At 42.0% G+C, this 21,841-nt stretch overlaps 1 protein-coding gene across 1 annotated transcript in view; it reads left to right on the forward strand.

Moving 5' to 3' along the window:
• The first annotated feature begins 441 nt into the window (after positions 1-441).
• GLT8D2 (glycosyltransferase 8 domain containing 2) overlaps positions 442-21,841 on the forward strand; it is a 40,095-nt gene continuing 18,695 nt past the window's right edge. Inside the window, exons 1-3 of the mRNA XM_032346553.1 lie at positions 442-726; positions 16,991-17,038; positions 17,753-17,845. Coding sequence (XP_032202444.1) covers positions 17,020-17,038; positions 17,753-17,845 — 112 coding nt within the window. The 5' untranslated portion in view covers positions 442-726; positions 16,991-17,019. The remainder of the gene's footprint in view (positions 727-16,990; positions 17,039-17,752; positions 17,846-21,841) is intronic.

Raw genomic sequence — 21,841 nt, forward strand, 5'->3', positions numbered from 1 at the left:
TGGGTGGGGTTGATTCCCTGCCTGATTCCTTTCCATGTTCAAGCTCAAAACATACCATCTTAAAACCTCCATTGCTGTCATTGCCTTGGTAAAATGAGACCCTAGCTGCTGGCTGAGCTTTAATTGGGGACCACAGCATTTTAACAACTAGGGGATTTCAGGAAAAACAAGAATCTGAAAATCAATATGAACTTCATTTTCCATTTCTGCTCTTTCAAAGTTTACCTTAGACCCAACGTGTGGTGCAAATCCACGCTTCCAAGCATTTGCTTTTCTCCCGGTTTTGAATCTTTTCCCCCAGAGCTGCCTTGTTTTTGAAACGATCTGCGCGCAGGCTGCTGGAGGAGGATGCGAGAGGAAGTCTGGCCATGCGAGCCAGCCTGCCAAGCACATCTGGAAGTGGTTTCAGGGGCCGCCTCACCCCGCAGCCAGCGCAACGCCTGATTCCCAGCTCTCCCAGCTGCTCAGAAGTGGAAGAAACCCGAGCCTCTCCAAAGTCAACGCAAGCAAAGGGAGGGGGGGTGTTGGCGGCAGGGGGAGGAATACGCTCTCGGAAATGTAATATTGGCCTTGGGACCCTCCAACCCTTTGGGCTTTCCAATGGGATCTTAGAAGCAGCCGAAGCAGCGGGAAGGGCAGCAGCCCGGGGCCAGCCAGGAGTTGAACGCTCTGCCCTACAGCTCTTCTGGACCGAGGAGCCCAAAGCCCTGCCCTCACCGTTCACAGGTAAAGCAGTGTGGCAGCCTTTCCATTGTACCCTGGCCCGTCTGCAGCAGCCCTTTGTTTTGCTGTAGACTCAAGAACGTAAATCAGAGATGAATTGTCCCACATGAGCTTTGCCTTCAGGAGCTCCCAGCTAATGTTTGTAGCATTTCGAGGCAACCATTTTTCTTTTCTTTTTCTTTCTTTCTTTCTTTCTTTCTTTCTTTCTTTCTTTCTTTTTTTTTTTTTTTTTGGCTATTGCAGCAAATCCAAGATACTCTCTGCAAGTTTTTCACATGCTGGACAGCTTTTCCAGACCTGGGTTTAACTCCCCTGACCAGTGTGATTTCCTGTTTTCATCATACTTTAAGCATGGAAGTCATTGGTGAGCTAGGACCTGGACAAATGCGAGTATTTAAATGCAGGTACATTTCTGAGCCACGGAAGATTGCACTGAGCTGTGATTCATGTTTTCGGAACCTGGAAAAAAGACTTGGTAGTTGTGGAAATCTAAATGAGGCTTATAAATACAGTAGTTGTTGTGTTTGGGTTGAAAATGCTTTCTTAACATTCAAAAATTATCTTATGTTCACTTTAGGAGCAAATGTAGGACCTTGGATAAGCCTGATAGATAACTTAAAATAGGAGTTCAGAAGGAATAGTTAACACAAGAGTAAAAAGAGGGAGAGGGGGAAAACATGATGCTATCTAAACATCTGGCCATCCTGTGGGGTGGTGGGAGGGACTGGTCCTCTAACTGGCTCCCCATGTAGTCAGTTATCAAAGTGACATTGATTGGTTTGTTTCGTTTTTTCACTCAAATGGCTTCATGTCACCTTTCTGTATGAAAACCTGTTTGTGTTTACCACTCTCCATCGAATGCAGGGACAAATAGAGCTTTGCAGTGCTGTGGTGAGAACATGGGCTCTGGGGCCAGATCCAGATTTCAATCTATGCATTGACACTTAACCAGACTTTTAAGCTTTAACTCTGAATACTTGCTTGTCTGTGCCTCTATTTCCTCATCTGTAAAATGGGAAGGAAGTGACATCGTAGGTCTAAAGGACATAACATAGGATCTGCAGAGCAGTGAGGCCCCTGGTGATGTTGGCGATGACCATGGTGATGATAGATGTGGCCACACATCCTGCATGGTGGCAGCCCAGTCCTTGGCACATTGTTCCCTCTGGTAGTGCCTCAGCATCTCCCATGTTATTTCTCCAGGGCCCTGCTTCCTTCCTTCTTCCTTCAAACACCTTTCTTTCTTTCTTTCTTTCTTTTCTTCCCCCACCCTGGCTCTTTTTATTTCTTCTTCATTCTCTTTCCTTGCTGAGAAAAAGACATGCTCACCAAGCCACAGTTCACGGAGTTTTCATTTCTAGTTCCCGGGGAGCATGATTCTAAATACTTCTTTTATTTCAGCATTTCCCAAATGAAGAACATAGACCCATGGGGAAAATATGTTCTGTGAACCATATGACCCTCTGAGAGATCTCAAGGCATTAATGGCATTTTAAAGGTCCTGAGAAGTCCCGCAGTAGAGAAATCTGTTTAAGGTTGTTTACCACTAAAGTTCCTGATTGACCCCTGGAGCTGCTTTATCACATAACATTGATTAACATTTCTCAGAGCACACTTTTCAGTATCCTGGTTTGGCCACATTTGTTTTCATTTTGGTTCCTCTTATAGACATGCTATTTCTCATCTTCCCTAGCCAACACCAAAGGGGATGCGGTGTTCTTTCTTCCCTAGTTAAGGACCTGAGATAATCACCTGTGCCATATTGATATATAGAAAATATGACCTAAAGTGGACAGCTGAGATCAGCAGTTTTTCTGCAAAGGGCCAAACTGGTGGCTGTGCAAGCCATGTGGTCTGTTTTGCACCTACTCAGATCTGTTGTTTAGTGTGAGACAAGCCAGAGACCAAATGTCAAAGAATAAACCTGGCTATGTTCCCATAAAACTTTATTTACAAAAAATGGGCAGGATTTAGTGTAGGGCTCACAGTTTGTTGACACCTGCTCCAAAACCATTTTGTGAAAGAATGCTTCATCCCAACACAGGAGACAGCAGAACCTTCCCCTTTTTTTTTTTATTTTAAAATTTTTTGTTTTTTATAAACATATATTTTTATCCCCAGGGGTACAGGTCCGTGAATCGCCAGGTCCACACACCCCACAGCACTCACCAAAGCACACCCACCCCAATGTCCATAACTCCACCCAATCCCAATCCCATCTTGTTTCATTTATTCTTCTCCTACCCACTTAAGCCACCATGTTGCATCACCACTTCCTCATATCAGGGAGATCATATGATAGTTGTCTTTCTCCGCTTGACTTATTTGACTAAGCATGATATGCTCTAGTTCCATCCATGTTGTCGCAAATGGCAAGATTTCATTTCTTTTGATGGCTGCATCGTATTCCATTGTGTATATATACCACATCTTCTTGATCCATTCATCTGTTGATGGACATCTAGGTTCTTTCCATAGTTTGGCTATTGTGGACATTGCTGCTATAAACATTCGGGTGCACGTGCCCCTTCGGATCACTACGTTTGTATCTTTAGGGTAAATACCCAGTAGCGCAATTGCTGGGTCATAGGGCAGTTCTATTTTCAACATTTTGAGGAACCTCCATGTTGTTTTCCAGAGTGGTTGCACCAGCTTGCATTCCCACCAACAGTGTAGGAGGGTTCCCCTTTCTCCGCATCCTCGCCAGCATCTGTCATTTCCTGACTTGTTGATTTTAGTCATTCTGACTGGTGTGAGGTGATATCTCATTGTGGTTTTGATTTGTATTTCCCTGATGCCGAGTGATATGGAGCACTTTTTCATGTGTCTGTTGGCCATCTGGATGTCTTCTTTGCAGAAATGTCTGTTCATGTCCTCTGCCCATTGCTTGATTGGATTATTTGTTCTTTGGGTGTTGAGTTTGCTAAGTTCTTTATAGATTTTGGACACTAGTCCTTTATCTGATATGTCGTTTGCAAATATCTTCTCCCATTCTGTCAGTTGTCTTTTGATTTTGTTAACTGTTTCCTTTGCTGTGCAAAAGCTTTTGATCTTGATAAAATCCCAATAGTTCATTTTTGCCCTTGCTTCCCTTGCCTTTGGCGATGTTCCTAGGAAGATGTTGCTGCGGCTGAGGTCGAAGAGGTTGCTGCCTGTGTTCTCCTCAAGGATTTTGATGGATTCCTTTCTCACATTGAGGTCCTTCATCCATTTTGAGTCTATTTTCGTGTGTGGTGTAAGGAAATGGTCTAATTTCATTTTTCTGCATGTGGCTGTCCAATTTTCCCAGCACCATTTATTGAAGAGGCTGTCTTTTTTCCACTGGACATTCTTTCCTGCTTTGTTGAAGATTAGTTGACCATAGAGTTGAGGGTCTATTTCTGGGCTCTCTATTCTGTTCCATTGATCTATGTGTCTGTTTTTGTGCCAATACCATGCTGTCTTGAAGATGACAGCTTTGTAATAGAGCTTGAAGTCCGGAATTGTGATGCCACCAACTTTGGCTTTCTTTTTCAATATCCCTTTTGCTATTCGAGGTCTTTTATGGTTCCGTATAAATTTTAAAATTATTTGTTCCATTTCTTTGAAAAAGATGGATGGTACTTTGCTAGGAATTGCATTAAATGTGTAGATTGCTTTAGGTAGCATAGACATTTTCACAATATTTATTCTTCCAATCCAGGAGCATGGAACATTTTTCCATTTCTTTGTGTCTTCCTCAATTTCTTTCATGAGTACTTTATAGTTTTCTGAGTATAGATTCTGTGCCTCTTTGGTTAGGTTTATTCCTAGGTATCTTATGGTTTGGGGTGCAATTGTAAATGGGATTGACTCCTTAATTTCTCTTTCTTCTGTCTTGTTGTTGGTATAGAGAAATGCAACTGATTTCTGTGCATTGATTTTATATCCTGACACTTTACTGAATTCCTGTACAAGTTCTAGCAGTTTTGGAGTGGAGTCTTTTGGGTTTTCCACATATAATATCATATCATCTGTGAAGAGTGATAGTTTGATTTCTTCTTTGACGATTTGGATGCCTTTAATTTCCTTTTGTTGTCTGATTGCTGAGGCTAGGACTTCTAGTACTATGTTGAATAGCAGTGGTGATAATGGACATCCCTGCCATATTCCTGACCTTAGCAGAAAAGCTTTCAGTTTTTCTCCATTGAGAATGATATTTGCGGTGGGTTTTTCATAGATGGCTTTGATGATATTGAGGTATGTGCCCTCTATCCCTACACTTTGAAGAGTTTTGATCAGGAAGGGATGCTGTACTTTGTCAAATGCTTTTTCAGCATCCATTCAGAGTATCATATGGTTCTTCTTCTTTCTTTTATTGATGTGTTGTATCACATTGACTGATTTGCGGATGTTGAACCAACCTTGCAGCCCTGGAATAAAACCCACTTGGTCGTGGTGAATAATCCTTTTAATGTACTGTTGAATCCTATTGGCTAGTATTTTGGTGAGAATTTTCGCATCTGTGTTCATCAAGGATATTGGTCTATAGCTCTCTTTTTTGATGGGATCCTTGTCTGGTTTTGGGATCAGGGTGATGCTGGCCTCATAAAATGAGTTTGGAAGTTTTCCTTCCATTTCTATTTTTTGGAACAGTTTCAGGAGAATAGGAATTAATTCTTCTTTAAATGTTTGGTAGAATTCCCCCGGGAAGCCGTCTGGCCCTGGGCTTTTGTTTGTTTGGAGATTTTTAATGACTGTTTCAGTCTCCTTACTGGTTATGGGTCTGTTCAGGCTTTCTATTTCTTCCTGGTTCAGTTGTGGTAGTTTATATGTTTCTAGGAATGCATCCATTTCTTCCAGATTGTCAAATTTGTTGGCGTAGAGTTGCTCATAGTATGTTCTTATAATAGTTTGTATTTCTTTGGTGTTAGTTGTGATCTCTCCTCTTTCATTCATGATTTTATTTATTTGGGTCCTTTCTCTTTTCTTTTTGATAAGTCTGGCCAGGGGTTTATCAATTTTATTAATTCTTTCAAAGAACCAGCTCCTAGTTTTGTTGATTTGCTCTATTGTTTTTTTGGTTTCTATTTCATTGATTTCTGCTCTGATCTTTATGATTTCTCCTCTCCTGCTGGGCTTAGGGTTTCTTTCTTGTTCTTTCTCCAGCTCCTTTAGGTGTAGGGTTAGGTTGTGTACCTGAGACCTTTCTTGTTTCTTGAGAAAGGCTTGAACTGCTATATATTTTCCTCTCAGGACTGCCTTTGTTGTGTCCCACAGATTCTGAATCGTTGTATTTTCATTATCATTTGTTTCCATGATTTTTTTCAATTCTTCTTTAATTTCCCGGTTGACCCATTCATTCTTTAGAAGGATGCTGTTTAGTCTCCATGTATTTGGGTTCTTTCCAAACTTCCTCTTGTGGTTGAGTTCTAGCTTCAGAGCATTGTGGTCTGAAAATATGCAGGGAACGATCCCAATCTTTTGATACTGGCTGAGTCCTGATTTAGGACTGAGGATGTGATCTATTCTGGAGAATGTTCCATGGGCACTAGAGAAGAATGTGTATTCTGTCGCTTTGGGATGAAATGTTCTGAATATATCTGTGATGTCCATCTGGTCCACTGTGTCGTTTAAGGCCTTTATTTCCTTGTTGATCTTTTGCTTGGATGATCTATCCATTTCTGGGGGGGGGTGTTAAAGTCCCCTACTATTATTGTATTATTGTTGATGTGTTTCTTTGATTTTGTTATTAATTGGTTTATATAGTTGGCTGCTCCCATGTTGGGGGCATAAATATTTAAAATTGTTAGATCTTTTTGTTGGACAGACCCTTTGAGTATGATATAGTGTCCTTCCTCATCTCTTATTATAGTCTTTGGCTTAAAATCTAATTGATCTGATATAAGGATTGCCACTCCTGCTTTCTTCTGATGTCCATTAGCATGGTAAATTCTTTTCCACCCCCTCACTTTAAATCTGGAGGTGTCTTCAGGCTTAAAATGAGTTTCTTGGAGGCAACATATAGATGGGTTTTGTTTTTTTATTCATTCTGATACCCTGTGTCTTTTGATTAGGGCATTTAGCCCATTAACATTCAGGGTAACTATTGAGAGATATGAATTTAGTGCCATTGTATTGCCTGTAAGGTGACTGTTACTGTATATGGTCTCTGTTCCTTTCTGATCTACCACTTGTAGGCTCTCTCTTTGCTTAGAGGACCCCTTTCAATATTTTCTGTAGAGCTGGTTTGGTGTTTGCAAATTCTTTCAGTTTTTGTTTGTCCTGAAAGCTTTTAATCTCTCCTTCTATTTTCAATGATAGCCTAGCTGGATATAGTATTCTTGGCTGCATGTTTTTCTCATTTAGTGCTCTGAAAATATCATGCCAGCTCTTTCTGGCCTGCCAGGTCTCTGTGGATAAGTCAGCTGCCAATCTAATATTTTTACCATTGTATGTTACAGACTTCTTTTAGAACCTTCCTCTTCCACAAAACGGAGACTCCCTCATCTGGTTTCTCTGTCCTGTGTATTTTGGTGGATCTTGAGTAAACAATTTATGCTAGAGCAAAAAGTAAAAAGGCCAGGGATGTTTTGTGAGAACCCAATTCCTGAGTCCTGATTTTGTCTTTCTATCTCTTTTCTTCAGGTGAACACATGCTCTTGTCTTGTTCGTGACTTTGTAGCTCGCGTGGTTTAGGCAGTACTCTGTACAATGTTTTATGCACGTGCAAACTGCAGGGTGCCTGTGTTATGGAGGATAGTTAAATCTCTGAGCTTATGTTAGTTGCTTGACACAATGATTGCAATCAACAATGGAAAGTGGTTGGCTACAGTATCTATTAAGATGGTTAAGAATTAGTTCACTCAGAGCCAGACTGCCTGGGTGGGAATCCCTGCCATTTATTAACTGTGTCATTCCCCTTTGTAAATCAGTGAGAGTAACTTTATCGATTGTTGTGAGGATTGAATTAGTGAATGTATGGAAAGTTCATTAAAAAATGCCTGGCAAGCAGAAATTGCTGTGTGCTACCTGTTATTATTATTGGCTATTTCATTCAATCTGCAGCACAGTCACATTTTACTCATTGGGTCTCGTAAATTGCCCAGGCTTGCCTGGCTAAGAAATGGGGCAGAATCAGGATTGAAAGCTCTTTATAAGGACGAAGCCCATGATATTTCCATTCAGGTATAGACCCTTCCGGATTAAAGTCATTCAATAATATCTTTAAGGAGCCCCCTCTTGGGGCACCTGGGTGATTCAGTCCGTTAAGCTTCTGCCTTTGCTTGGCTCAGATCATGATCCTGGGGACCTGGGATTGAGCACAGGGTCCTGAGATAGAGCCCCGTGTTGGACTTCCTGTTCAGCAGGGAGTTTGATTTTCCCTCTCCATCTGCCTCTCCTCACTGGCTTGTGCTCTTTCTCTTTCTCTCACCAAAAAAAAAGGAGACTCCTCTTTTATCTTTCGTTCTGATTTCCAGGTTCTTTCCTATTCCTTTTCCTTACCTAAACCCAGAGCAGATGGGGTTAATCAATCAGAGTTCTTTCTTTTTTAACCAACTCTGGTGATAGCTTTAGATTCCTTCTTGGTTTAGCAATACTGAAAGCCCCTATGCACGGTTTAAAGTTGGCATGTAGACTGAAACTTAGGGGCTCTGATTTTTGAAATATTTTTCTGGAGTCCTTGCCACTTTGGCCTTTTCTTCCAAGGAAGAGCTAAGTCTCTTAGCCACTGCCAGGTCTTAAAACATTCTTTCCAGATTTGGCCATAGGCCCGAGTTCTTTGGCATCTGGTAAAATAGCTCCCTGTATAAGGTCTTCAGGGGCCCATTTTTAAACTTAACGGTCACTTCTCAGGTCCAGACCATTCTCTGAACTCTCCTTTTCTTCCTAGTCACAGGCCCCAGGACCTCTGCCTTCTTTCCGCCGCTCTTTGAAGGTGTACCTCCCAGTGCCTTGCCTAGGGAATCCCTCTGTTCAATACCACCTGTGAGGCTCCATCTTACTTCCTGTCTTGAAGACAAACCCAGGGGCTCTTTAATGCCAAAGGCTTGGCTATTTACTCCTGTGGAGAAGCCACCATGCAAGGAGTCACATGGCCTAGGAAAGCTTACAAAAGCTCAGGGAACACAGTTCCTGAGCCTTCTTGTTTTGATGGTCAGAAAAAGGCTGAAAAAAGACCAGAGCCCTCTGCTTTTTTTTTTTTTTTTTTTAAAAGATTTTATTTATTTATTTGACAGAGAGAGATTACAAGTAGGCAGAGAGGCAGAGAGAGAGAGGAGGAAGCAGGCTCCCTGCTGAGCAGAGAGCCCGATGTGGGACTCGATCCCAGGACCCTGAGATCATGACCTGAGCCGAAGGCAGCGGCTTAACCCACTGAGCCACCCAGGCGCCCGAGCCCTCTGCTTTTATTCCAGGAAGAGATCCATAGTCCCCTCCTTCTGGCCTTTCCCCCCAAGTAATGGCACGCTGCCCCTTTTCTTCCTGGCATTGAGGAACAAGACAAGAGTTTCCTTCCCTTTCTTTCTCTTTCCTGTTTCTCATTCATTCATTCCACACACATTTGTTGAGGTGCACAGAGGTGGTCGAACCACAGTGCCTGTCCCCAGTCATCTCATGATTTAGAGGAGAAGACAGGCACACCCGTAATATTTGAACGGTGATCTGAGTGCCGGGAGAGGGATAAGAATGGAGATCAGCACCCAGGCAGGGTAATCAGATAAGAGTTCTTGAAGGAGGTATGCCTGAGTTGAGTCTTGAAAGAAGTGACTGTTTACTGGGGAAAGAGGAGGGGAAAGGGCGTTCCAGGCAGGAGGGACTCCATGAACCAAAGTTCAGAGGCAAGAAAGCATTTCTTTACATGCAGGAACTGTGTTAACTCACCAGATGCTCTCCCAGGCTCTGCCCCAAACATTCCTGTGTCTCCCCATGCCAGGTCTCTGCCTCTTATTCTATGGGTTCTTAGGACATCCCCCAGCTGGTCCCTACAGCACATGTCTCTGACTTCCTCCATCGGTTTTCTACTTCTTTACACCTCTGATCCCCCTACCAAATCCGCATCATTAGCTTGTATCCAGGAGGTACAAACATTTCTCAAGCTCCTACTTAATCTATTAGAATGCGTTAGTCTATTAGAGTCTGCATGTACCAGAAACAGCAATTTATAGCAGCTTACACAGAAAGTGCCACCATCAGACAGGAGATGAAACTGAAGAGGAAGAGGATGCCAAATCTTTCCGATTTCATATTTTTAAAAAATTTAGTAAGACAGACTTTCTTTTGGAAGTCCGTGCTTCTCCAGGACTCCACTTCTGCCTTTATTCTGAAAGCTGCTCAGAAAGTTTTCTCCAAGCATCTGCTTCAGGAATTTTCTCTCCTTGACTCACCACTGCTGTGTCTTGTGACTAGATGTGGCATTGTCAGTTTCCTGGAACCTCTTGCTTTGTCTTAAAAGGATTTTTGAGGGCACCTGGGTGGCTCAGTTGGTTAAGCAACTGCCTTCGGCTCAGGTCATGATCCTGGAGCCCCAGGATCAAGTCCCACGTCAGGCTCTCTGCTCGTCAGGGAGCCGGCTTCTCCCTCTGCCCCTCGCCCCTTTAATGCTCTCTCTCTCTCTCTCTCTCTCTCTCTCAAATAAATAAAATCTTTTAAAAAAAAATAAAGGACAGGGGGTGGGAGGTTGGGGGAACCAGGTGGTGGGTATTAGAGAGGGCACGGATTGCATGGAGCACTGGGTGTGGTGCAAAAACAAGGAATACTGTTATGCTGAAAAAAAATTTTTTTTGAGTAGGCAACATACTGGGCGGGGGAAAGATGAGCCTCCTTCTTGGACTAGTCAGCACTCTGTCTCTGCTTCTGGCATGATCTCAGTAGTTACAGTCACCAATCACTCAGGAGCAAGCAGACCAAACTTGAAGGACACTCCATCTGGAAGGCCACCTCCCCTGCTTCCTAGGGTAGCCAGAATGGCCTTTCAAGACCTCCAGCTCCTTGTGCTTAAAGAACATGGGCTTTGAAGTCAGAGAGCCCTCATTTCACATCCCTGCTCTGCCATTTAGTAGCTGTGTGATTTTGAGCAAGTTTCTGAACCTCTCTGAGCCACAATTTTCTCATTCAACCCCTGGGAATGGTAACATACCTACCTGAAAAGTGTTTTAAGAGTTAAAGTAGATGATGGGCCTGGTTAGCATAGAGCTAGGTGCAAATTAAGTGTGCAATAAATGGTAGCTGTCATTACTATCTAGTCCTGCAAACCTCTCCCCATAGGTACACACGATTCTGGCCACAGGGAATGTATTTATAAGGACTCTTGTTTGCAAGAAAATGTCATTTCAGAGGAACTCAAGGAAGAAAAGGAGAACTTATGGGTTTGATGAATGGGGATGCTAGGGTAGAGCTGGCATCAGGGACTCAGTCTCAGATCCTTTTGCCCTTCCCCTCATTCTCCCGTGGTGCTAGACTTCCTTCCTTCGTGGAGTGGGGAAGAGGGGGCATGTGTCCAGAGACCATTCTAAGTTGACATCATCTCAAAGAGTCAGCTGAATGCATATCATCTAAAATCATAAATGGTTAAAAAGTACCCAAAATCAATATCCAAAGAGTCCTAAGTAACATGCTACTTTGACTCAATTGTCTTCATGGTACAAGACGAGTATCCTAAGTCTGGTATCCCAAATCTTCATGGTACAAGACATGTATCCTAAGTCTAGAGCCTGAGGAAATAAAAGGGATGTTGTAGCTGGTTTTTTACAGTGAATTAAAGAGTTTTCTATTGAAGAGTTTCCCAAGATCACTGCCAACAAGTTCTCACAACACTGAGATTCATGAGGGAGCCCTGGGGCACTATGACATCTGGCCTTTCATGCTGCCTCCCAGAGGCTCTCTGTCATGCTGCTGGTTTCTAAAGGTTAGTATTCCCTGTTTGCTGACTGCTGCCTCCAGTCAAGTGTGAAGTTTCCAAGTTTCTTTGAAGGACCATAACGGAGAGAGATCAACTTAATTTAAAATAAACTTTGGGTTCTCAAGACAAATTGTTATTTATTTTATTTTATTTTTTTTTTTTTTAAGATTTTATTTATTTATTTGTCAGAGAGAGAGAGCAAGAGCGAGCACAGGCAGAGTGGCAGGCAGAGTCAGAGGGAGAAGCAGGCTCCCTGCGGAGCAAGGAGCCCGATGTGGGACTCGATCCCAGGACGCTGGGATCATGACCTGAGCCGAAGGCAGCTGCTTAACCAACTGAGCCACCCAGGCGTCCCATATTTTTTAATAGCTCTTAATAGCCACTCTTTGTCCCTTTCTTTCTTTTCTTAAATATCTTATTTATTTATTTATTTGAGAAAGAGAGAGAGCAAGTGAGAGCACAACAGCATGGGGTAGGGTGAAGCAGACTCCCTGTTGAGCAGGGTTCCATCAGTGATGTGAGTTCCATCCCAGGATCCCAGGATCATGACATGAGCCTAAGGCAGACATTTAACCGACTGAACCACCCAGACATCACATCCCCTTCCCCGCTTTTTAAAGATTTGTTTATTTAGTATATGTGCTGCCGAAGCGAGCACAAGATTTGTTTATTTAGATAAGCTCTTTCTTAAGAAGTTAAATACACACCTACCAATTGACCCTGCAATCTGATTTATTTTTTTAATATTTTATTTATTTATTTAACAGAGAGAGAGAGAGAGACAGAGAGAAAGAGATCATAAGTAGGCAGAGAGGCAGGCAGAGAGAGGGGAAAGCAGGCTCCCTGCTGAGCAGAGAGCCCCACGTGGGGCTTGATCCCAGGACCCTGAGATCATGACCTGAGCTGAAAGCAGAGGTTTAACCCACCGAGCCACCCAGGTGCCCTGCAATCTGTTTTCTAAGTATTTACCATAGAAAACTGAAAAGTTAAAATCACAGCGAATCCTATAAACAAGTGTTTATAGAAGCTTTATTCATAATCATAAAAACACAGGATATAAGTCAGATGTCCTTTAGTAGGTGAATGGGTAAATTGTGGCACATCCACACAATGGAATACTACTCAACAATGATAAAGGGAAAAACTATTGACACACTCAACAGCAAATATGAATCCCAAATACATCACGCTAAGTGAAAGAAGAGAGTCTCCAAAGGTTGTGTACTGCATGACCCCATTTATATGGCACTCTGGAGATGGCAAAACTACAGGAACAGGGAACAGATTGGTGTTTTCGAGAGGTTAGGTGTTGGGCAGGGTCTGCCTGCAAAAAGGTAGCACATGAGAATTCTCTGGAGGTGTTGGACTTGTTATCTATTCCATTTGTTGTACAAGAATTTGTCCAAGATACAATAAATTTTTAGTACAATTAGTATAAGATACAATAAATTCTTAGTAGAAGAATTTATGCATGTGTTAAAATATATAGAATGATACAACCAAAAAAGTGAATTCTACTAGGTGTAAATATTTAAATATTTAAAATCCACCAAGTCAGATTTTGAAGCTGATACTATGTCTTTAATAAATGACTTGTATCACAGAAAGGAAGCCTATTTATAGAGGTTTTTTTTAAGGTTTTTTATTTATTTATTTGACAGACAGAGATCACAAGTAGGCAGAGAGGCAGGCACAGAGAGAGAGAGGGAAGCAGGCTCCCTGCTGAGCAGAGAGCCCGATGCGGGACTCGATCCCAGGACCCTGGGATCATGACCTGAGCCAAAGGCAGAGACTTTAACCTACTGAGCCACTCAGGCGCCCCGAAAGGAAGCCTATTTAAAAAAAAACAAAACACCACGTATACTAAAATACAATTTGCGTTTCTCTGGGTGAAGGCTTCTTTCTCATTATGGAAGGTGGTAATATGAAATTTATGGAAATCCAGAAGACCACAAAGAAATCACCTTGTTAACATGGGTCAAAAGTCTTGGCAGAAAAATTATTCTCATAGGCCAGTTCTTTATTCTCTGAAGAAGCAGTTGGGCCTCTCCTGTTAAAAGATGTTATTCCTGGAATATATCTAGTTGATAGGCCTCTTAGACTTTGCCTTGAATTTGCATTTTGCAAAACCAAGGAGTCTGTGTAAAAATTTGGCCTGGTAGCATCTGTGTGTGTGTGCGTGTGTGTGTGTGTGCTTAGACTCTCCTGTGCGTAACTGTCTGTTTGAATAGATAATACATCCCCATGATTCAACATTCTGCAGGTGCCAGGTCTTCTGTTCATTAGAACCTATTGGCTGGGTCTGTTGCAACCGTTCATACCTAAGGCCATTTTAATTGTTCGGGGCCGAGTGCCGTGTTGGTTATGATATAAGTGCAGTATAAGTCCTGTGGGAGTATCAAGTGAAAGTGTCCCTCTGTTTTGTATCCTGGTCCCTCCTTGATCTTCTGTAATCTTCAATATAGAGGCAGAGGACTTTTCACCATCAGTCTACATGAAGTTGCAAACGTGGGCATTTTCATGAGCTTTAATGGGTCCAGCAGTGCAAAAGAGGAAATCTTACCCCAGGTCTGTCTCTGGCATCCCTCCAGCCTCCCTTGGAGGGCCTTCTTTTCCATTTGCACTCCTCTCTCTGGCAGTCCCCCTGGAAGTCAGCCTGCCCCTCTCTGATATTTGGCCTGGGGTCTCACCCTGTCACCTGGAATGTCACGTCGTGAACTGGGGCCTATGAAAACACTCAGGTCAAATCTAGCAAATATTCCCAGAGCAGCAGTTTCTCTAGATATTCAAACAGTGAAAGCATTGTTTTGACCCAGATGGCAGTTGGGTCTACCTAGCCCAGGGGGTCTAACCTTTAACTTGAGGTACATAGACCACCAAAGTGTCCATGGATACATTTCACAGGATTTTATGTACTAAGGAAAAAAAAAAATATATATATATATATATATAAATATAAATATAAATGTATATATATATGTGTGTGTGTGTGTGTGTGTGTGTGTGTGTGTGTGTGTATATATATATATATATATATATATATATCTCCAAGGAAAAGAGAGAGTGCTCCTGCATGTGCAAGGTAGGGGTGAGGGGTGGGGGTGGCAGCTGGGGCGGGGGTGGAGAGGTGGGGGGAGGGGAAGAGGGAGAGAAAATCTCAAGCAGACTCCCCACTAAGCGGGAAGCCCACAAGTCTGAGATCATGACCTGAGCCGATTGCTTAACTGACGGAGTCACTTAGGCATACCTAAAAACATCTTCGCTTTCACTAGTCTCTAAGCGGAACTGAGGGTTTCCTTCAATTGTGAATGTAGGTGACAAATCACAGAAGTTCCTGTGTATCTGTGCCATCATCCTCCGTAGAAATCAGGTATTTTCGTATCCCATTATAGTTGTTCAGGTAGCTCACACATTTTTAAATTTCACCACTACCTCAACTGACAGTAACTAATTACCCTAGCTAATGATTGTTACTTAATAAAGAAATATATGTATTATGTCACGAATTTGGGTTTTTTCCCCCAATGTGCTGATGACTTCCTTTCCTTTAAAATTCTATAATTGGTTTTTTTAGTAATACAATATATTTTTTAAGCTTTACAGAACATTATTCTAAAAAGACGTCTATGGTCGTCAGCAGACTTTTGAGACTGATGTCTCAAAAAAGGTGAGATTTCTTCCAGCAGCCATAGATTTGGAGACTCAAGTAAAACAGACTCATATTTCCCCACCCAATAGCCCCTCCAAAATTCCCACAACTTCCTGATGGCTTACATTGCCTTACATTGAAAGCGCCCACAGAACTTGGTCTTGGTTGCATCTCTCCCCTAGTCTCCATGTCCAACAAGGACCTCCATTCCTTGATTTCCCCCAAACACTAGGGTGGAGATTAGAAGGTACAGAACATGGCAGAAGACTGTAGACAGAACATTGGGCTTCCCAGTTCTTGAAAAGTCCTGGTGCCATTATCATAAGGAAAGAACTTCTCCTGAGCAAGTGGCAGCCCCCGCAAGGGGGTCTTTCTCCTCCGCACATACTGTTCTTGTGCTGCTGCCAACCCCAGGATTCCAGATCATCATTTATATGGACCCATTTAACATGTTCTTGCTCTCATCCCTGCCCACCCCATGCATGGAAGACATTGACTTCATGATAACAAAGGCTTTTCTCTCTGAGGGGACCTCTGCTAGCAATGAAAGGAGTCATTATTTTTCCTCATTCTTGTATAGTTTGCAGGAATCTGAAGGTAACACAAGAAACTTGTATTTTAGAGCCCATTGTGGATGAGTTTGAGTGTTCACTCTCCTTTACCATCAGAATATCTGCAAGAATGCTTGAAGACATTTGGTTTGCAGACTTTAGTGAAGATAAATTAGTGAAGATAAACACTGATGGAGGGAGTTTCATGCATCTGGAATAAAATCGAAACTCCTTTACAGACAGAACAGTTTGTCTCCAGTCTTATCTGACCAGTCTCTTCTTTAGCCCATTCCCTTCCAGTCACATGGAACTTCTTGCAGTGCTTAGAATACTCAGAGCTCTTGTTGGCTGCAGGACCTTTGTGCCTGCTGTTTCCTTTCCTTTGCACTTGGCGGTTTCCTTCTATATTCTCCTTTTTCGCTCCTGACCAAATTCCATCTCATCAGTGAGATTTTTTTTCCTGATTTCTCTTCATGAAATGCTCCCCAGCTCTGTTTATCTTTATCCCAGGACCTCTGTTGTTTCCTTCATATCTCTTACCATAATCTAATTATTGTATCTATTACTTTTTAATACCTGTTTTCCCCCACAGGATTGCAAGCACCATGATGATAGGGACTGGGACTGATTTGTTCATTGGTGCATCCCTAGAACATAGCACAGTGCTGGGCTTTTAGTAGGATCTCAGTAAATACTCATGGAATGATGATTGAGTTTCATGTAAGATATAGTTCTGTTTCCACAAGGGGTTCCTGAGGATGTAAAAATTTCCTTGTCAAAGGAATGAAGTTACAATGGCAGAAAATATGCATGGGATTGATATTTTGGATCAAGGAGATGTTCTTGTTTGACATTTCTTCAGTTAGCACCATCCGATTTGCTAACCCAGAGAGCTGACAGGGCTCATTTTGGAGAAGGTAACAAACAAACAAACAAACAACAACAACAAAAAAACACCAAACGACCCTGAAGACAAAAGATTACCCTTTGGAGGCCCTTTGTACTGTTTGCACAGATGGAGAAATTAATTGGAAGAGGGGAACTATACAACCAAGAAATATTTATTTCCAAAGTTCTAGATTCAGAATAATGAAGAATGAGTCCACAGTTTGCCACATATCAGGCCATCAAAGATATGGTTCTTAATCATTATAAAATGACTTTTGGGTTGATTCTGTTTTAAATAAATTTTTGTTCTTCAATCCACAGGTCACAGTTTTTGTCTGCATTGAACACACATGGCTTTGTTACGAAAAAGTAAGATTATGGCTTTTGACAATCATGATTATTAAAAATATGTATTTTAAAGGACTGTTTTGATGCTACATCTTGGCTTTTTAAAAAAAATCCTTTGATTTTTATGGACAGTTTTCCCACAGGCAATTCTTGGAGTCATCATTTCAGGATGATGCCTGTATTACTCTGCTTCTCAGTAGATCCCAAGGGAAAGCATCACTGTTCTGGAACAGATGGTCCTGAATGCTTACACCTGGAAGAGATATTTGGGTCTTCCGGCTTCTCACTCAGGGAAAGAATTTTCTGTACGTCATGCCTTGACCAGTGGTTGAATTAACTGAGAAGCAGCTAGTTATAATAGCTGAGAACATGTTTTCTTAGAAGTACTGGATCATCATAAGCATTATATAAAAGTGAGCTATCAATAGAAATGAAGTGTCCATGCACAGAAAGTGGCTCCAGAGGCAGCATCATATAGGCATTAAGGCTGTAGCCTCTGCCATCAGACCGCCTAGGGGTAACCCTGGATCCTTCTTAAACTACATCTCCATATCCTTGAGCATCAACAACATCCCAGGTTAACCTCTGCTGCACGTGCCATCTGCTTAAAGAAGCGTCCCAGACCACCACTGCTATGCATGTCAGGGAAGGCATCTGCTCCTATGACTATTCTAAACTTCCCCCAGAGTTCAGCTCGATAGGTTACACTCGAATGTGTTTCTGTTTTTATTTCAGTTAATCAGGTGTTGCTGTTCCTTCTGATTGTGACCCTCTGTGGGATCCTGTATAAGAAAGTTCATAAGGGGACTGTGCTCAGGAATGAAACAGGTATGCTAAAAGAAATAATCCAGTTGCAAAAAGACAAATACTGTGTGATTCTTCTTATATGAGGTACTTAGACAGTCAAAATTATCCAGACAGAAAGTATAATGGTGGTTGCCAAGGACTGGGATGGGGGCAGGTGCAGATAGGGAGTTCTTGCTTAATGGTATAAGTGGTAGTTATTTTTTTTTTTTTAAGATTTTATTTATTTATTTGACAGACAGATATCACAAGTAGGCAGAGAGGCAGGCAGAGAGAGAGCGGAGGAAGCAAGCTCCCCGCAGAGCAGAGAGCCCAATGCAGGGCTTGATCCCAGGACCCTGGGATCATGATCTGAGCTGAAGGCAGAGGCTTTAACCCACTGAGCCACCCAGGTGCCCCAAAGTGGTAGTTTTATAAAACTCTTGTTTTAGAAGAGTTACGGGGATGGACGGTGGAGAGATTTGTACAACTGTGTGAATGTATTTAATACACTGAACTGTGTGTTTAAAAATGGTGAAGATGATAAATTTTATGTTTTTTTTTACCACAATAAAAGAATTTTTAAAAAAGGAACAAAGCAGATAAACAAGCATGTAATCCGTCAAGATGGATACCTAAGACTGAGGTTTAAATGTGTTCCTTTGATTCCGTTCAGTAGCTGGGTTCAGAGACAAGCCACAATCTGGTCAGATCTCAAGGACCTGCTTGTAGAACAGCCACCCAAGCCCAAGTATTCAGTGATGTTCTAGAACATCACTGAACATGCTACTCAAACATTAGCACATATACGGATCACCATTAGGATTTGTTAAAAGACAATACTTGGACCCACCCTGAGAAATTTTGAATTAGTAGGTTTGGAGTAAAGCCTGAGAATATCCATTTCTAATAAACTCCCAGTGACACTTGGTTTTTGGACTACACTTTGGGTAGCTTGGTTTACATCTGTCCATTGAATCTTCAATAATTTTGATTATGAAGTTTGCCTTCTCTCTCTTCTCCCCACTGGTTCATTCCCATCAGCACCCCAATAGCCTCAGAATTTTCAACTTTAAAAAGACCCTGTATTGACCCTATATCCTCTTCCAGCTGTGCCAAGAAGCCTGGTTTCCCTCTTAGGGAGTGAATTGCTTGAAATGGCACTTTTACAACCTCTGAACACACAAAATCAACCCACACAAAAATTCAGAAGCACTGATAGCATGTATGTTATGTTATATTATTTATAAAGATTTTATTTTTAAATAATCTTTACACCCACTGTGGAATTCAAACTCACAACCCTGAGATCAAGAGTCTTACACTCCTGCAAATAAGCCAGCCAGATGCCCTTATTTTTAGATAATTTAATTTTTATATTAATCAAACAAATACATTTATGGAAAATGCGGAAGACAAAAATATTGCTGGTTTCTGTATCAACCAAAACCAAATACAATTAATATTTTACATGATGAATTACATTCATCTCACACTTTTTTCTTAAGCCAGCTTAGGCACTGAACATACAATGAAAAAAACAATGTCTGTGTTCTCATAAAATTGACTTATCTTAATATAAACAATGCACTAAAAAAAGTTAAGGGGTACCTGGGTGGCTCAGTCAGTTAAGCATCTGACTTCAGCTCAGAGCATGATCTCAGGGTCCTGGGATGGAGCCCCACATAGGACTCCCTGCTCAGCAGGGAGTCTGCTTCTTCCTTTCCCTCTGCCCCTTTCCCTTGCTCATGCTCTCTCTCGTGCTCTCTCTTTCTCACAGACAAACAAAGAAAAAAAAAACTAAATAGTTAAAAACATGTGTAATCTTGGGGCGCCTGGGTAGCTCAGTTAGTTAGGCAGCTGCGTTTGGCTCAGGTCATGATTCCAGAGTCCTGGATTTGAGTCCCGCATCAGGCTCCCAGCTCTGCGGGGAGTCTGCTTCTCTCTTTGACCTTCGCCTCTCTCATGTTCTCTCTTACTTGCTCTCTCTCTCTCTCTCAAATAAATATATAAAATCTTTAAAAAATATGTAATAGGAACATCTGGAAAGAGACTAATTCCACATAAAGACATGTATACAAGTGTTTCTAGGGTGTTATCCTTTGTAGCCGCAAACTGGAAACAATGCATGTGTGACTCAACTAGCGATTAGATAAAATGTAGTATATTGACACAATGAAGTCCTTTTCAACTATAAAAAGGAGCACAGTAATATGTACTCCCCTGTGGATAAATCTCACAGAGATGATGCTACATGAAAGAAGTCAGACCTGAAAACCCACATATTATACAATTCTATGTATAGAAGTTTCTAGAAAAGGTAAATATACAGAGGAAAGACAGCCATGGTTGCCTGGAGCTGGAAGTGGAAGTGGATTGACTGCAAACCTGTTTAAGGGAACTTTTCAGGGAGGTGGAAATGTTCTAATCGGGACTGTGGTGTCAATGGTTGTGCAACTCTATCAATTTACTAAAAGTCATGGAACTGTACTCCTACAGTAGGAACTTTGAAGAAAATTCCAAAATGTCCACATTTTAAGAAATCTGTGTTAGTCAGCCTGGGCTGCCTTAACAAAATGCCACAGACTAGGTGGCCTAAACAAAAGCAATTTATTTTCTCACAGCTCTTGAGGCTGAAATTCCAAGACCCAGGTGCTGGCAGTGTTGGCTTCTCCCGAGACTTCTCTTCTAGGCTCACAGTTCTCCCTGTGTCCTCAGATGACCTTTCCTGAGTGTTTATATCTCTGGTGTTCCTGCCTCTTCTTATAAGGACACTCGTCATACTGGATTAAAGCCCCGCCCTAATGGCCTCATTTTTCATTTAACTGCACTTTCAAAGATCTGTCTTCAAAAGTAGTCACATTCTGAGTTACTAGGGGTTAGGGCTTCAATATATGAATTTATGCAATTCAGCTCATAATGATAAATTGTGCCTCAGTGGAGAAAGGAAGCCATACAAGGTCAAAAGTTGTTGAACTTCAAGTTCCTTCCTCCTTACCCTTCACTCCCTGCCCACAAACCAACACATTTGGTCCGTTGAATCCCACTGCAAGCTCCTTTCTCCACAGAGAGGAATGAATAGCTTTTGTAACAGCTGTTAAAACAACAAAGTGTTTGGAGCACATGAATGGGTCCAGTGTCACATTTTTATCCCAAGCAGTGTTAAAAAAAAAAAAAAAAAATCAGTGTTATGGACTACCATTCAAAAGAATATAGTGTTGACATGGAAAGACGTCTGTACTCTGTTAAGTAGAAAAAGCCAAGTTGCAGAAAACCGTGAAAAGGATGATTTCATTTTGGTTTTAAAATAATACATGTGGGCGCCTGGGTGGCTCAGTGGGTTAAGCCGCTGCCTTCGGCTCAGGTCATGATCTCAGGGTCCTGGGATCGAGTCCCGCATCGGGTTCTCTGCTCCGCGGGGAGCCTGCTTCCTCCTCTCTCTCTCTCTCTGCCTGCCTCTCTGCCTACTTGTGATCTCTCTGTGTCAAATGAATAAATAAAATCTTAAAAAAAAATAAATAAAATAAAATAATACATGTAAGTGATCTATTTCCTTTTGGAATGATGTGAAGACGGATTTGAGAGGCACGCACTATACTCGTAGCAGAGATCAACCTTTGGAATAGGAGAGGAGAGGTCTGAGGAAAATCATGGTTTATTGGAATTGGGGGCTGGAATTTTTTTTTTTAAGATTTTTTATTGACTTATGTGAAAGAGAGAGAGACAGAGAGGGAGAGAGAGAGAGAACATGAGTGGGGTGAGGGGCAAGGGGAGAAGCAGACTCCCTGCTGAGCTGGGAGCCCCATGCAGGGCTCAATCTTAGGACTCCAGGATCATGACCTGAGGTGAAGGCAGATTCTTTCTTTCTTTCTTTTTTTTTTTTAAAGATTTATTTATTTATTTGACAGACAGAGATCATAAGTAGGCAGAGAGGCAGGCAGAGAGAGAGGAAGGGAAGCAGGCTCCCCGCTGAGCAGAGAGCCCAATGTGGGGCTCGATCCCAGGACCCTGGGATGGCTTTAATCCACTGAGCCACCCAGG

Source organism: Mustela erminea, chromosome 6 (genome assembly GCF_009829155.1).
Source record: "Mustela erminea isolate mMusErm1 chromosome 6, mMusErm1.Pri, whole genome shotgun sequence".
NCBI lineage: Eukaryota > Metazoa > Chordata > Mammalia > Carnivora > Mustelidae > Mustela > Mustela erminea.